The sequence below is a fragment of the Acomys russatus genome, chromosome 4 (genome assembly GCF_903995435.1).
Source record: "Acomys russatus chromosome 4, mAcoRus1.1, whole genome shotgun sequence".
Classification (NCBI taxonomy): Eukaryota; Metazoa; Chordata; class Mammalia; order Rodentia; family Muridae; genus Acomys; species Acomys russatus.
The window spans coordinates 58,821,304-58,837,503 of record NC_067140.1 but is presented as its reverse complement, the minus strand read 5'-3'; the positions used below and the strand labels follow the sequence as shown (position 1 = coordinate 58,837,503).

The window sequence follows — 16,200 nt, the reverse complement described above, 5'->3', positions numbered from 1 at the left end:
CTTTAGCTAATAATGACATGCTGTGTTCAGGCCATCTAGAATCTTACAATAACAGAGACAAGTATCACCAGCAGACAGTCATCTTAGACCATGTCCCATAATTTGGTTCCTATTCAAACAAGCAAGTTCTTAGTATATAAGGAAGAAGCAGGGTTTGAGCCCAAGAAAAGATGAGGACCGGTTCCATTATATCCTAGGAACCGCTAATTAGGGCTCTGGGCTCACAAAGAATGCTCGTCAACATGGAGCTACACGGATCTCTATTTTAAAGAACGTCAAGACATTGCACTTGGTACCTCCTTCTTCCCATGGGTTCTGATCCAGAATGTACTTGGAGACCAAGGAGCTGAATTAAAACATATCTCAAGGCCTACCTGAGGTGCCATCTTCCTGAGGCACCATGGCAGCAAGGTACACCAGGGTGGCAGACTTGGGGACTCAGACTGTCCCCTCAGGCTTGGGTAATGGACTCAGACACAACACGAGGCATACTTCTAGCCAGCATTAGTCAGTCCATGGGCCTTTAACACACACAAAGGCAAAGACTGCCTGCTGGAGTATTTCTCAAACAGGGCCAGTTTTTGGTCTCTCCTACAGACACACCCAGAGCACAGGCACTACTGTGCACACACAGCCTCCCACACTCATGCATTTCTCTTGAAAATGAGTCACTATCACCTAATGACCAACATACAGCAAAGCTTGAGGTGCCATAATATGAAGAACTAAAATTTACAAACTAAACTAGTCTATGTAAACAGGAAGTGTGAACGCTCCTTTGACCCTCCTTACTCAGAGCCTCTTCTTGGCCAGCACCTAGGGCTCCAACCCCAGCAGTCACATTACTAGGAGTCAGTTGGTTTCTGCTTCAGACAGCTAGGATTCCTTTGCTGCAGTTTCTGTCTTCCTTTTCCTTCTGCTCTGAGTCTCCTGCCTCCAGCTCTGCAGCCGCCTACTCACTCTTCTGCTCCCATGACAGTGTGGATCCAGATGGGGAATTCAGAAGAGTCCTTCCTGAAGTCTTCCCCCAACTATAGTCCCATCGGAGGAGGCAGAGCCAGCTTCCCTTCTCCCACACAGAGACTCACCACAGAGCACACTCTGTAGGCACACTCTGCAGGTGGGTCTGCAAATGTCCACTCAAAGCATGTGTACTTGGAGAAAGACGGTGACAAATGAAGAGTAAAGTGACATGGTAGATGAACATGGCACTGGTTTATAGTCTTAGGTCCTTAACAGGATGGTCATGGTTTTGAGGTTTTAAAACAGCTGTTTCCCCAAACTCTCCCAGGAGGCAAAGGGAACATCTTTTTTATTGCTTCTGGAGCAGGAACCGAAAGCCAGTGCCCCACTCGACAGACTCCACGGGCATATCTACTCATCCTGAAGGCCCGGAAGCTGGATTGCTGATTGTGCCATCCTGAGGCTTGGTTCCAAGTGAGATCTCTCATTTCACTGACAAAAGCAGGCAGCTATTAGCATTCCAGGGATCTCACTACTTGGCTCCACTGTCACTTTACACGGAGGCTCCACACACATGGAGGCCTTGACTCCATACTGTTTAACAAGAAGGGAGCCTGGTGTGAAGATGGTTAGAAGAGAGGAGAGGAGAGGAGAGGAGAGGAGAGGAGAGGAGAGGAGAGGAGGAACGGAGGGTGGGGAGGGGAGACAGAAGGAAAGCAAAGTCACGGTCATTCTCTTGCTGCCCATGTGGACTTTGCACTTTATTTGACCCATGCATTTCTGAGATGCTAATTAAAGGATACTTCCCAGAGGAACCGAGTGCCAGAGCAGGACCAGCATCTTCAGGCAGATTATGTTGGCTAATCTGCAAAGAGGCCATCGGGGGAATGGTTCTGAGTTTAGGCTCAAGTCATCTTTTCAGTATTGTATGCACTCTTCTCTCAGAAGACAATGCTGTCCCACCCTGGGAGGGGATGCTAGGTTACTTGGGAACCAGCCTCCGAGACTGTGGGTAAAACTGAGATGCAGGGTTTCCTGAGGAGGAAGAGGAAGATCCTGATTTCCTGCCACCCTTGAGCCTGCAAAAGTCAAACATATGTGGACATTACCAAGTGGCATGCACATTTGGAGGTGGACTTCCCTCAGTGGCCTGAAAACCAGAATTCTTCAAACTGTAAACCCACTAGCCTAGACTAGCATGGTCCTCTGGGCCTGGCCAACCCACCTACCAGGAGAGGTAGGAAACCCAAAAGGAGCAAGTGTAGGTCACAATGAACAAGGGCTGGCACCATGGCCCCCTGAGTGCTTAGGATTAAAGTATTCATTATTATACCTGGCTCAAATGTCCTTTAAAACACAGGTCATCAGAAGCCACGCACCTGCCCTTGGGTTTTCTGTTTTCAGTGCTTTCAAAGGATGATGCATCCACCTGAATCTCATCTTCATCCTGCAGTGCTGCATCCAGTGCAGCCTGGACCTTGGGAGAAATGGCTGGGCCCTCATAGTCTTTGGTTGTCCGGCTGGGCATATCTAACTCCAAGAGCATGATGTTCTCTGCCTGTGGAAGCACAGCAGTCATCAGCAAGTACAAGGAAGCCAGACACCCTCTGAGACTAGAAATGCAAGCTACTTGGCACTAAGAGCCTCCCAGGTTGCTGGGCGTAGTGGCACATGCCTTTAACTCAGTGCTCGGGAGGCAGAGTATGGTGGATTACTGTGAGTTCAAGGCCAGCCTGATCTACAAAGTGAGTCCAGAACAGCCAAGGCTACACAGAGAAACCCTGTCTTGAAAAACCAAGAAAAAAAAAAGAGCTTCCCAGGTAATGCCAGCACTCAGGGAGACAGAGGCAGGCAGATCTCTGTAAGCTCAAAGCCAGCATGCTCTACAAAGTGAGTCCAGGACAGACAAGGCTAGATAGAGAAACCCAATTTAAAAAGGAAAGAAATAAAAGAAAGAACCTCCCAGGAGGGCTGGCGAAATGGCTCGGCAATTAAAGGTGCCTGCTACCAAGCCTGATGACCTCAGTCAACTTCTTGGAGCCCACATAGTAGAAAGAGAATCGACTCCCACAGTTTTCCTCTGATCTACACACACGTCATAACACACGTGCACCCAAACACACAAATAAATATAATAGAAAAAAATGTTTAAAAAGAGCTTGTCTAGAATGATAGTTGTGTGTGCATACATTTGTGTTTGCACATGTGTGTATGGGAGCCAAATATCAGGTATTTTCTATTGTTCAATTAAAAAAATATTTTGGTGCATTGGTGTTTTGCCTGCATGTATGTATGTATGTGTATATATATACAGAGGCTAAAAGCTTCCAAGAGTAGGCCTAGGACAACAAAAGGAGGTAGCAAGCCTCCCAGACAACAGTTGAGCCAGGAGAATAAAAGTTATTTTTATAGTGTCTCCCAGTCCATCACTTACCAGCTACCTGCCTTCTAAACAACAGGACTAACTGCACAGGGAAGATGAGAGAGCTCAATCAGAGAGGGCAGTCAGACATCAGGTATAGGACCAGCACTCAGGAAGTATTGAGAAATAGAAAATCTGTAGCACTTTATTGCAAAGTATTTTGGGGTAATTAAACAGTGCTAAAAAAATAATGTCACTTTAAGTGACTATACAACTGACGCACATGTTAAATGGAAGTAGTAGTTCCCTAGGAAAGGCCCATGACTCACCACTAAGCATCTGTATCTTTCTAAAGTCATCACAGAACTGCCAGCACTTCCTTAACTGCTGATGTCTACCGGCCTCCGAGGACAGAGTGCTTGTCCCCCATTCCTTCCTTGTCCTGAGGTTCTAAGTCTCACTCTACCTTTCATGTTTTGAATCTGTGTGTGAGAGTGCAGGTACAGGTGCACAGGTCTGTGGAGACCAGAGAACCACCTCCAAGCGTCATCCTCAAAAATGCTGCTCCCCTCCTCTCAGACAGGTGTCTCATTGGCCTGGAGCTGCCAGCTGGGCTAAAATGGCTGGGCTGTGAGCCCAGGGCTCCTCTTGTCTCTGTTTCCCCAGCATTGGGGTTACAGGCACTCCACCAGAGCTGGCAAGATGGCTTGTGAGGAAGGGTGCATGCCACCAAGCCTGTCAACCTAAGTTTTGTACCCAGGACTCCCATGGTGGAAAGAACCAACTTCTGTATGTTGTCCTCTGATACTTGCTGTGTCATGAGCATGCATGCCTCCTTGTTCCCACAAACATATATGCACACATTTTTAAAGAAATGAATATAACTTAAACAACTTTTTAAAATCCACGAATGGTCTTGTTACCCTGTATCGGGGCTCAGGCCCAGTCATCATGGACATCCGTGCATGCTGGCACAGTGGTCTCTTGTATCCCACCACAGAGACTGGCCGCTTCATCATCTGCTGTTTCCTGAAAATAGATGGCAGTGGATAAGGCCCGGCTGGAATATGCCCCACAGCCCAGGACGAGGCCAATTGCATAGTATTCAGAGAGTACTCTGATAAGTACTCCAAGCCAGAGAGAGAATTCCTGGGACTAAGACTGACAGGAGCCGGGCACTAACTACTCAGCCTTTTGCTTGGGGCACCATCTGATTCAATGTAGGCTCCATGCTTCTTTTAATCTGGAAGGGATCCCAGCCACTCTCTTGTTCTTAGACAGTGGACAAACATAGCTACCAGCACTACTACCTCTGCATCCTTGACAGACAGCCCCACATCCCCAGAATAGCCCAGTTGTAGACGGACAGACATACAAAATCACCCTTTTGTCCTGTGGCCTAGCACACCTCACTTAACAGGGAAAAGGAAAATCTGAGATCATGGGGAAAGCTATAACTGACTAGCTCAAGGGTGATGAAGCCTCCCACTTTCTAATACCATAATTGGTACCCAGCTTATACCTCCTGAGCCTGGGCCTGCCACAGCATCAGGGCTCCAGGTTACAGTGCACTCTCCCCAGATCCCAGGGCCCAGTTCCATCTTGTAACATTCTTTCTGTTTTCCCATCAGCAAGTCTACTTCAGGCCAACAGTGACTTACTCCAGTCTGGTTATAGGATGTAATTTCCAATGGTCTTCTTCTTCATCAAAAAAGCATCTATTCATAATTTTATTCTTCTCTTCCAAGGGAATAAAGTTTTCTATGATAAGATGCCTGTAAGAATACACATAGATTAACACAGATGAAGAATGCTCACAGAGCCAGGCAACAGCACACACAGAGTCTCAGCCACCTGCCTCAGCCAGCTGAGTCTGTAATGCCATCCTGGGCTAAAGTGAAGTCCTTTCTCCAGAAACAACAACAAAATAAATCAGAGTGTTGTTTATCTGTGAGCATGAATGTATGGAGCAATTAGGTAAGTGACGCTGCAAACATTTTGTGAACAAGTACTGTAGGCCAATATGATACACAGAACTGAGATACAAACACGAAAGGCACCTGCTCCTTTCCTGATGCAAAGAGTTCACAGTACAGCACTGATAGGTGCAAAAAGTGGCCTGCCCCAGGAACATAGAAAAGCCTCCTACGCAGGCATAAGCAAAGTAAGGATGTGAGTGGAGAGAGAGAGAGAGAGAGAGAGAGAGAGAGAGAGAGAGAGAGACAGAGACAGAGAGAGAGACAGAGAGAGAGAGAGAGAGGCAGAGACAGAGAGACAGAGAGAGACAGAGAGAGAAGGAGAATGATAGGGGTGGCATAGAAGCCATCCCAGGGCAAACATTTGCTACCCACAGTATCTGTAGGTGGCCTTCCACACTGCTGAATGCAGGCCAGAGATAAAATTGCTCTCCCAACCCTGTGACTTGCTGCCCAAGCTGGAACACTATCCATTCTAATCATCCAGGTTGGTAAGAAGATGTAAAAAAAAGTTCCTTTGACCACCAAGAATAAAAATGAGGGAGCTGGAGAGATGTCTCAGAGGATAAGAGCACAGACTGCTCTTCCAGAGGTCCTGAGTTCAATTCCCAGCAACCACCTGGTGGGTCACAACCATCTATAATGTATTCTGATGCCCTCTTCTGGCCGGCAGTTGTACATGTAGACCATTGTACAAATAATAAATACTTTTTTTTTTTTAGAATAAAGATGACTCCTAAGAAGTGCCTCTGCCTGAGCAGTGGCCAGGCATAGCATCAGACTACCTGGCAGGTGATATATGCTGCAGGGGATAATGAATAAAAGATCAGCGTGGGCTGCGCAGTGAGGTTCAGACCAACCTGGGCTACTAAGCAAGAGGAATAAAAAGAAAAATATTAAACAGGAAATGGAGACCCACTAAATACCTCTATGATTGTGATTGCCCATATTTGCCTCCATTATTTCAAAACCTCAGGACTAACAATGACAAAGGGATGTTATTATGGGATAGACACAGGGCAAATGCCTCTGAAGTACAGGGTGCTGAGGGAGATATTTTAAAAAGAGAGATCTTAACAGTGAAAATGGATTCCTCAAACAATTTGAAGATGTGACATTTTCTTTTTGTTTTTGTTTTTTGTTTTTTGTTTTTAAATTTATTTATTTATTGGGCTAGAGAGATGATTCAGATGTTAAGAGCACTGGCTGCTCTTCCAAAGGTCCTGAGTTCAATTCCCAGCAACCACATGGTGGCTCCCAACTATCTATAATGAGATCTGGTGCCCTCTTCTGGAATACAGGTGTACATGCAGGCAGAACACTGTATATAATAAATAAACAACTCTCTTTTTAAATTTATTTATTATTTGTGTGCTCTATTTGCATGTATACCTGCAAGCCAGAAGAAGGCATCAGATTCCATTATAGATGGTTGTGAGCCACCATGTGATTGCTCAGAAGAAACAGGCAGAGGCAGAGGTAGGGAGAGAGGTAGGCAGATCTCAGTTCGATGTGGTACACCTAATGAGTTCCAGATCACCAGGACGACACCATGAGACTCTGTCTCAGAAGAGAAAAAGAAAGATTCAGATATCCATCTTGTTGGCGTGTGGGTTGGCTAAAACAGTAATATCACCTACGGAGCTTGTTTTTCATTATTGTTTTTAAGACAAGATCTCGCTATAGAGACTGGACTGGGCTTATGATCTCCCACCTTAACCTTTCAAGTGCTGAGATGACAGACATAAGTTGCTACACTTTATCACCTACAGAGCATTAAAAAATACATTGCTCAGGGGCCTGGGGACACAGCTAAATTGGAACATTTGCACAGGGCCCTGGGTTTGCTCTCCAGCACAACATAAAGTAGGCACGATGGCACATACCATCTGGACTTCGGGGCCGTCCTTGGCTACATAGCAAGTCTGAGACCACACTGGGCTACATGAGACCCTGTTCCTAAAATTAAATAAAGTTTTTAAAAGATGCCCAGACTTCATGAGAACAGGTACTACGGTTGATGAGTACTCGGGTGTTCATTTGATCAATCGGAAAGAGGGTTTACAATAAAAGTAATAAAAGATTCTCTCTTGAGTGACATGTGAGGCGAGAGCCTCTGAAAGGGACAAGAAAGTAAGGGTGAGGAAATGGGAAGATTGTGTGATGACCTCACAGAAGCATACTGAAATGAAAAAGTGACCTTGTCAGGAACAAGCAGGGGACAGAGGAGTGGCAGGAAGCTGGCCAGTGGGCCTCAGGACGGTTCATTGTGGACCTAGTCGATGGCATCAATGGTGGGCTCTGCCAAGTACTCACTTGAGCTTGAGCTCCCTGGTGAGCTCATTCTGCGTCTGCTCCAGCTCCTGGCGCTCCTTGATGTGCCCTTCTTGGAGGTCGTGGATCTCAGCCTTCACAGCCTGGAGCTTGGAGAAGAGCTGCAGCGGAGGGGGAGACACAGATGAGAAAGGCTGTCCAAACCAGTCTCGCCCCGCCCCCAGGGCTCCCAGCACCTCTGGGACTCCTACCTTTTTGAGCTTTTTGGTCTTGATGTCTAATTCCTGCTGCAACGAGGTGTAAGTCTCTTTCAGTTCCAAGGTCTCCTCATCTCGACTTTCCATTTGCTGCTGGATTTCCCTTTCTCGACGTTTCTGAGTGATACCACAAAATTCATCAGCTTGCCCTACTCACCAGGTCTACACAATATGGGTCTGGATGTTCCTAGTCCATCTCCGGCTAGCATGGGGCTGACGGCTCCCCTCCCTTTCCTCTGGAGCTGCTCTCACACCACACGTGTCTGCTCTGGGGCCTCAGGCACGTCAGTCCATGCCTTCCTCCCCATACAAGAATGCAGTTACCTGCTCAGCAATCTCCTGGCGTTTCTGCTCCAAGATCTTCTGCTGCTTGTTCGTATGATCTACTATATTTTTCCCTCCAACTAGCAGCTTACTCTCCATGGCCTGAGTGAGAAACAAAGTAAAATCCAGTCTGTGGTCTCTTCCAGAGACACAGGAAGGCCTGGAGGGTCAGCTGGTGACTGGCTAAGCATGATGGTGCACACCTATGGTCCCAAAATCCAGGAGGCTGAGGCTGGAGGGTTATCAATTGCAGGCTAGCCTGGGCTACATATTGAGACCTTGTACAAAAACAAAAACAAAAACAAAAAACAAACCAACTTCCCCAGGGGCTGAAGAGATGACTCAGAGGTTAAAAAAACACTGGCTGTTCTTCCAAAGGCTCTGAGTTCAATTCCTAGCAGCCAGATGGTGGCTCACAACCATTTGTAATGAGATCTGATGCCCTCTCCTGGCATGCAGGAGTACTTGCAGTGCAGAATACTGCATACATAATAAGTAAATAAATCTGAAACAAAAAAGACTAATGTTCATTTAAAAATCTCCCCCAACCCCTGGAGGGGGAGACCTGGTGACACTCAGAGGAAGGACAGCAGGTAGCCAAGAAGAGACTTGATACCCTATGAGAATATATAGGGGGAGGTAATCCCCCTCGGGAACAGTCATAGGGGAGGGGAATAATGGGAAAATGGGGGGGGGGGGGAGGAATGGGAGGATACAAGGGATGGGATAAACATTGAAATGTAACAAGAATAAATTAATAAAAAAAAAAAAGAAAAAAAAATCTCCCCCAAAAGGCCAGGTGTCGTGGCGCATGCCTTTAATCCCAGCACTCAGGAGGCAGAGGCAGGTGGATCACTGTGAGTTCAAGGCCAGCCTGGTCTTCAAAGTGAGTCCAGGACAGCTAAGGCTACACAGAGAGACACTGTCTTGAAAAAGTAAAAATCTCCCCCAAAACAAAGAAGCAAAAACCCCCTATGGGGGGAAACTAAATACATCCTGCCCATAGAAGGATGGGACTTCACTCTAATGACACTGAAGGTCTGGCTGCTTAAGACACATGTGGCTTTCAGGGGTTTGGCGGGTTTTGTTTGTTTGTTTGTTTGTTTGTTTGTTTAACCAAGCCTTCATTGTGTTGTTTATCCAGAGCATTAATCCCACTCTAGGCATACTAAAACATATCTGGTGTGCTACACCCAGAGATATTACTGTCAGTGAGGATTATAGGGCTCAGAGTCCACCAAGGGACACAGACTAGTGAACAGGCTTTAACCAGATGGTATGGAATGTCATCAAGAGGAAAATTTGAGTAATTAGTGGGAGAGGCGCACTGAAGGCAGAGGAGTCAAGCTTTGCAGGAAGTTGGGGACAGCTTCCTGTCTGAAGGAACAGCTACACAAAAAGCCGAAGTGAAAAATAAGAGCTTGCAAGCCAGATGGTGGCACATGCCTTTCATCCGAGCACTTGAAAGGCAGATGCAGGTGGATCTCTGAGTTTGAGGTCAGCTTAGTCTACAGAGTGATTCTCAGGACAGGCAGAGCTATGCACAGAGAAACCCTGTCTCAAAAAAAAACTTTAAAAATAATAATAAAAAGAAAAATGTCTAAGAAAGAAAATCCTACCCCATTTTTTTTTTAACAAGGAGGTAGAAAAAGGAAGTTAACAAAGACAGCAGAGGTTGGTGCAAAAGCCTCAGAGGCCTGTTAGGAGGGCAGGCTTGCTCCTGAGAGCCTCTGGGAGCACGGAGAGGTGTGCGGAACATGAGTGTGCACAGCCAAAGTGTTTAAGACCACACCCCTGCAACAGGAGGAGCTCCTTTTCGAGAGCAGCTGACAGAACCCAGGCACGAGGCTGCTGAGTAGCAAGGAGTGGGGGAAGAGGGCAAACAACTGGGTTACAAAGGTCCTGGTGAGGCAAGAGCAAGGGGATTGAGGAGACCATAAAAAGAGCAGGAGGAAGAGCAAGCAGGAACAAGTCCTAGGAATCTAGCCTCAGTGAGGTCAGGAAGGCAGAAGCCTGTGCTGGCGGCTATGGGAGGCAGAAGGCTATGGGCAGGTTTTACAGACTGAGAGCTATCAGCATGGAGATGCAGCTGAGGCCAAGGGAACAAAAGTCCTGAAACCAAACCTCCATGGCCTTGCTCCTAAGGAAACCTCAACTAGGACTGGCCATGTGGTGGTACACCTTTAATCTCAGCACTCATGAGTCAGAGGCAGGCCGATTTTCTGTGAGTTCAAGGCCAGTTTGATCTATATAGCAACGCCAGGCCAACTAGAGCTACACACAGCGAGACCACATCTGGGGGTGGGGTGGGAGAATGTGTAAAGTCTGTATAGAGTCAGTAAGGAAGAACCCAATACTTCAGAGGAATTCTGACTTGAGGCAATTTGGTGACCACCTCAGACCTCTGGGGCCACCTCTGCAGTCTCCTTGGCCACTAAAGCCCACTGGGATCCCAAAGCTAGACCCCGAGGGAACAGTACACTGAACTAGATGGAAGACACAAAGCTGAGGAGTCTCTACACTCTGGAATAACACCCAGCACAAAGAAAAGCAAAGCAGACATCAGGAAGCATATCAGCCCATAGGGTTCAGAGACCCCTATAAGCGAGCAGCACAGAGGCTGGGAGGAAGGGCAGGGGGAAGAGCTGGGGGGGGGGGTTGGTAGAACTAAGCAGCAGTACTTGGCTACAGTACAACCAGGGTTTATACAACTAGGGTACTGAGCTAAAAAAAAAAAAAAAAAATCACACAAAGACACTGCTTTTACTCCCAGCAGTATTCAAAAGTTAGTTGGCCAATCGCCACTGTTGGTAGGATAAGGAGTAAAGTGGGTGCTTCAAAAGATTCACTCTGGAATCTAAGTGTGCCAGCAAGAAGCCTGCATAGACATAGTCTCCTGCAGCCAAGCACAAGCACAGACACAGCAAACAAGGAAATGGCCCACATTAAGAGGAGAAGGGAGCCAAGCGCAGTGGCGCACACCTGTAATCCCAGCACTCGGGGAGGCAGAGGCAGGCAGATCTCTGTGAGTTCAAGGCCAGCCTGGTCTACAAAGTGAGGGCTGTTACACAGAAAAAGCCTGTCTCAAAACACACCCAACCCCCTCCCCAAAAAGAGGAGAACGGAACATTACAGACTATTCAGAACAGTAATAGTGATGGACACAACTACAGGCATCAGTACAGATTCTTAGGGACAGAACATGGGTAAATAAAAGCAAAATGTGGCAGCACCTTAAGTAACAGCCCTTGTGAAACTAGCTGATGAGCTGAAACAAAGACAAGCAAGAGAACAGACCCTGGCTTCAGGATGGATGGCCTTGGGGAAGTAAACACGGGAGCACCTAAGGAAACGGCAGCTGAGCCTGTGGCCCAATTGGTAGATTGTTTGTCCCACCAACAACAATGCAGGGTTTTGAGCCGCAGAACCATACAAAAAATGCATGGTGGCACATGCCTGTGCTCATTCCTGGCTACTATCAAGTTCAAGGCCAGTCTAGGGTACATGACAACCTGTCTTCAAAAAGAAATCCCATTACTTAGTAGACTGAGGCAGGAGAATTGCTATAAATCAGGGACAGACTGGATTACATAGGAACACTCTGATTCAAAAGTTAAAACAAACAAACAAAACAAAACAGAAATATCAAATAATTTTTAAAAAGCACTTTCTTTTAGAGAGGGAGAAGGAAGAAGAAGAAGCAGCAGCAGCAGCAGCCTAGGTATTAGTTTTATTGCTGTCCTTCATACAGTGTACATACATGACAATTATAATGAGCATAATTTGGTTTTGATTTTTATTAGCCGGGGGAGGAGGGTGAGGCTACACTCACTCTGTGGCTGGCTCCTCTGGAGCTTAACTTAATATGTAGGCCTCACAAGAGAGCAACCAGCCTCCTGGGTGCAAGGATTAAAGACGTTTGTCACTGTGCCAAGTCCCCACTGCATCATTTTCTTGATCAAAGAGAAGGCACTGAAAGGGAAAGGGGACTAAGGAAGGATATGGTACCTTGATCTTGGCATCCAGCATCTCCACAGCATCCTTCTCCCGCCGCAGGTCCGCCATCTTTTTCTCCTTCTCCTTCAGCAGCCTCATCTTCTCCTCTGCAACCAAGCTGTGGTCCTCTACAATGGCCTGCTTCTCAATCTCCAGTTTTTCTTGCTGTTTTCGCCAGTAATCATCCTTATCATCCCCTTCCTCTTCACCCTCTTCTCCTTCCTCCTCCTCCTCCTCCTCCTCTTTCCCGCCCCCACCACTGCCACCACCTTCCCTCCGTTTCTCTCGCCTCTTCCTCCTGCCAATGGAACGTTTTTCCAGCTGGGCCTTGAGCCGAGCAATTTTTTCTTGGAATTCTCGAAGCAGAGCGTCCTTTGGGTCCTCATTAACCCTTGGCTTGTTCTTAATGTTTTTGGCACGGTTGGCATATCTCAAAGTGGTCAGGGTCTCTTCTACATTGTAAGAGGCAGGCCCCACGTTGGCTACCATCACAGTTTTGGCATTGCCACCAAGGGAATCTTGGAGAAGCCTGGTCAGCTTTGAGTCTCTGTATGGAATATGGGTGCTTTTGCCATCTACCAGGGCAGAGATAACGTTACCCAAGGCTGAAAGGGACAGGTTGATCTTGGTCGCTTCCTTCAGTCTTTCCCCTTGGGCTCCAGTCTTGGCTTGCCGCTCGCTGCCAGCAAGATCCACAAGGTTTAGTTTTCCTACCCGGATGTGGTTTTCCCCGTCCAGGCCCACCTCGCTGCATTCAATTGTGATGACCAAGATGGCGTGCGACCGTGAGCTGTGCTCGTTCATGTTGGTAGCACCAACAGAGCGGTTTTGGTTTCCCACGTTCATCACGTGCTCTATCTCCTTCACACTCTTGGTGACGAAGGAAGACAAATCCTTCACGTACACTCCAGTATCAGGTCTCTCTTTGAGCTTCAGCCTTTTCGTCTGACCCTTTGAGAGCAGGTCTCGGATCTCTTCCTGATAGATCTCTAAGTAAGATGCCCTGACCAGGTACTGCTGATTCTGCGATCGAGAGATGTGGGTGAAGATGTGATGAAATGAATTGTGGATGACCCCTCTTTTCTCAGGATCACCACGGACTCCCTCCATGGTGTAAGTTTTCCCAGTTCCCGTTTGTCCGTAGGCAAAAATTGTGCCATTGAAGCCCTTCAGGACAGAGTCCACAAGCGGCCGGAATGTCTCATCGTATAATTCAAACTGCTTGGCGTTCCAATCATAGACCGCATCAAAAGTGAAGGTCTTGGGCATCTCGTGGGATGCGCCTTTGGGGTTCTTCACAGACACCTGGCCCAGCTTCACATCCATATCTACCACCTTGTCATAGGATGCGGCCTTTTCTTTGTCATTCATGGGCCGACAACGGACCACCACCCAGACTGACTCTGAGCTTTTTAACTTGGACATGACGAACTGGCTAGCTTAGCCTTGAGGGCTGTGAATCCGAAATGGCTCAGGGTGCTACGGTCCTTGAAAAAAGACAAAAGTCGTGTAAGCATGGTACAGTTGAAAGCAGTGGGCACACAAGTCATCTTTACTTGCTAACCTTCTGATAGCCATTTTTAATCATTTTAGTACAAAGAGTATTTCTTCTCATGGGACCTTAACCAGCTTCGGTAGTAAAAAGACTAGCCCACTAATTCTTTTTTTGTTTGTTCGTTTTGTTTTGTTTTGTTTTGTTTTTCACGACAGGGTTTCTCTGTGTAGCCTTGGCTGTCCTAGACTCTCTTTGTAGACTAAGCTGGACTAAAACTCACAGAGATACGCCTGCCTCTGCCTCCTGAGTGCTGGGATTAAAAGCATGCACCAAGATGCCAAGCCTCCAGGCAACTGTCAACTGTCAACTCTCGCCTCCTCCCGGTCTCCAGGAAGTCCCGCCTTCCACTCCTGTCCTTCTGCCCAGCTGATTGGCTAAACAGTGCTTTATTGACATTCCTCCCCAGACAGAGGTCACTAACTGGTCACGTTTTCTACATGAAATGGCTTTTGTTTTTTAAAGTATATGTGTGGTCATTGAGGCCACAGCTTTGTATATGCTACGGAAGTGCTTTACTACTGAACCACACTCCCAGGCCTCAGTTTACATTTTATTGACTGATGTGGTGTTTAAAAACGATAGATAGATAGATAGATAGATAGATAGATAGATAGATAGATAGATAGATAGATAGATAGATAAAACAAGGGAGGCTGGGCATGGTGGTGCACACCTTCCCCAGCACTCAGGAAGCAGACAGATCTCTGTGAGTCTGAGGCCAGCCTGATCTACAAAGTTCCAGATCAGCCAGAGCTACAGTTAGAACCTGTCTCAAGAAAATAAAAAATAAAACAAAGGAGGGCCAGTGAAATGACTAGTTGGGTCGATGCTTGCTGTCAAGTCTGACAACTTCAGTTTCAGTCTCTGGAACCTACGTTGTAAATGAGAGGATGGACTCCCAAGGGTCGTCTCGACCTCCACACATACAAAACGACAGCCACACGCATGCACACATACAAACTCACACTCACAAACATATCCATACACAACAAATATAACTTTTTTTTTAAAGCCTGGAGTCGATTTGTAGACCAGGCTGGCTTGTAACTCACAGAGATCTGTCTGTCTCTGCCTCCCTGAGTGTTGGGATTACAGGTGTGACAAGCCACCACACCAGGCTAGCAGTCCCCCCCCCTTTTTTTTCCCAAGAGGCTGAGACATGCAGAGCTCTGTGAGTCAAGGAGAGCCTTGTCTACATAGTAAGTTCTAGGCCAGCCAGGGTTACATGGTGAGATCCTGTCTCAAAGAAAACAAACAAAGAAAAGGATGACAAGCTACAGCCCCACACACCTATGCTTAGCTCTGGGCATCCCAGGCTCAGCCAGCAGCATCAAAACCTGCAGCAGCTGCAGTTTCTCCACATACTCAGGTTCTGGTGGAACCTTGCCTATGTGCAGAAAGAAACAACAAGGATGCTTCTTTTTTGGTTTTGAGACAGGGTCTCACATAGTCCAGGCTGGCCTCAAACTCATTGTATAACTAAGGCCAGCTTCAACTTCTCATTCTCCTGCCTGCTGTGGAAGTTTTGGTGAGATGTAAACATGGTTTTTAATCTCAGGTGTGGGATATGGGGGCTGCTCCAGTCCGTCCACAGCTGATGACTGCCTCCTGAGAGGGCGAGTGATGTTTGTCAGCTGGAAATTAGCTCATGCAGGTTGATTGGTCTTTACCAGTGGGGAATAAACACCACCTAGAGAGAGATGGGGGCTCTGAGAAAGGAGATGCTTCCCCCTGCTGCTTCTGGCTGCTGTTGATGGAGTTTGATGAGAAGAAATTGGAGATCTCCTGAAATGAGGATTGGACTTGCCCCCAAGGAACCCAACGACCCTAAACAGCAAGAAGTAGCTAAAATAAATAAATAAATAAACAAACAAACTATGCCCCTTCTTTTTCTCCTCTCTGGTGTTGGGTGTTGGGAGGGGTTGGAGTAGAGTAGGGAGAAAAAGATTTAAAGAATAAAAATAGTTTTTAAGGCCAGGGGTGGTGGCGCACGCCTTCAATCCCAGCACTTGGGAAGCAGAGGCAGGTGGATCTCCGTGAGTTCGAGGCCAGCCTGGTCTACAAAGAGAGTCCAGATCAACCAAGGCTACACAGAGAAACCCTATTTCAAAAAACAAAAAAAAAAAAAAAAAAAAAAAAAAAACACATCATATGCCTGCCTCTCCCTCCCAAGTGGTAGGTTCACAGGTGTGCACCACCATGCCTGGTTTACACAACTGAGCTACATCTCCAGCCCCTAGCAGTGTCATAACAGAAGACAAAAATGACACCTACAAATACATTTTTAGGGAAACAATTAAAACATTGTACATCCACACTGCAGACAGTCCAGTCCAGCAGTCAATAAAGTAATAAATAAAAGGTCTGTAAAACAAGCCACAGCCCAAATCTAGCCCACACCCATCTCTATGTATAACATTTCACTGAAACATAGCCATAACCTTTTTTTGCATATGCCTAGAGCTAAGTGACTATAAAATAAAAGAGTGGTGT

General features: G+C 46.8%; 1 protein-coding gene across 1 annotated transcript; it reads right to left on the bottom strand.

Annotated features, from left to right (window-relative positions):
- Positions 1–1,731: 1,731 nt before the first annotated feature.
- LOC127188619 (kinesin-like protein KIF3B) lies at positions 1,732–13,617 on the bottom strand. Its single transcript, XM_051145045.1, has 8 exons — positions 12,165–13,617; positions 8,157–8,258; positions 7,827–7,949; positions 7,618–7,736; positions 4,987–5,100; positions 4,249–4,354; positions 2,343–2,521; positions 1,732–2,042 (listed from the first exon to the last, which is right to left on the bottom strand). The coding sequence occupies exons 1-8, from the start codon at positions 13,575–13,577 to the stop codon at positions 1,946–1,948; spliced, it is 2,253 nt and encodes a 750-aa protein (XP_051001002.1). The 5' UTR covers positions 13,578–13,617; the 3' UTR covers positions 1,732–1,945.
- Positions 13,618–16,200: the final 2,583 nt, after the last annotated feature.

Excerpts from the sequence above, each read along its gene's own strand:
- LOC127188619 (XM_051145045.1), bottom strand. The coding sequence starts at position 13,577 with ATGTCCAAGTTAAAAAGCTCAGAGTCAGTCTGGGTGGTGGTCCGTTGT. Across the intron at positions 4,355-4,986 it reads CATCCTATAACCAGACTGGA|GAAACAGCAGATGATGAAGC; the intron begins GTAAGTCACTGT and ends ATCTATTTTCAG. Across the intron at positions 2,043-2,342 it reads AACAGAAAACCCAAGGGCAG|GCTCAAGGGTGGCAGGAAAT; the intron begins GTGCGTGGCTTC and ends TGACTTTTGCAG.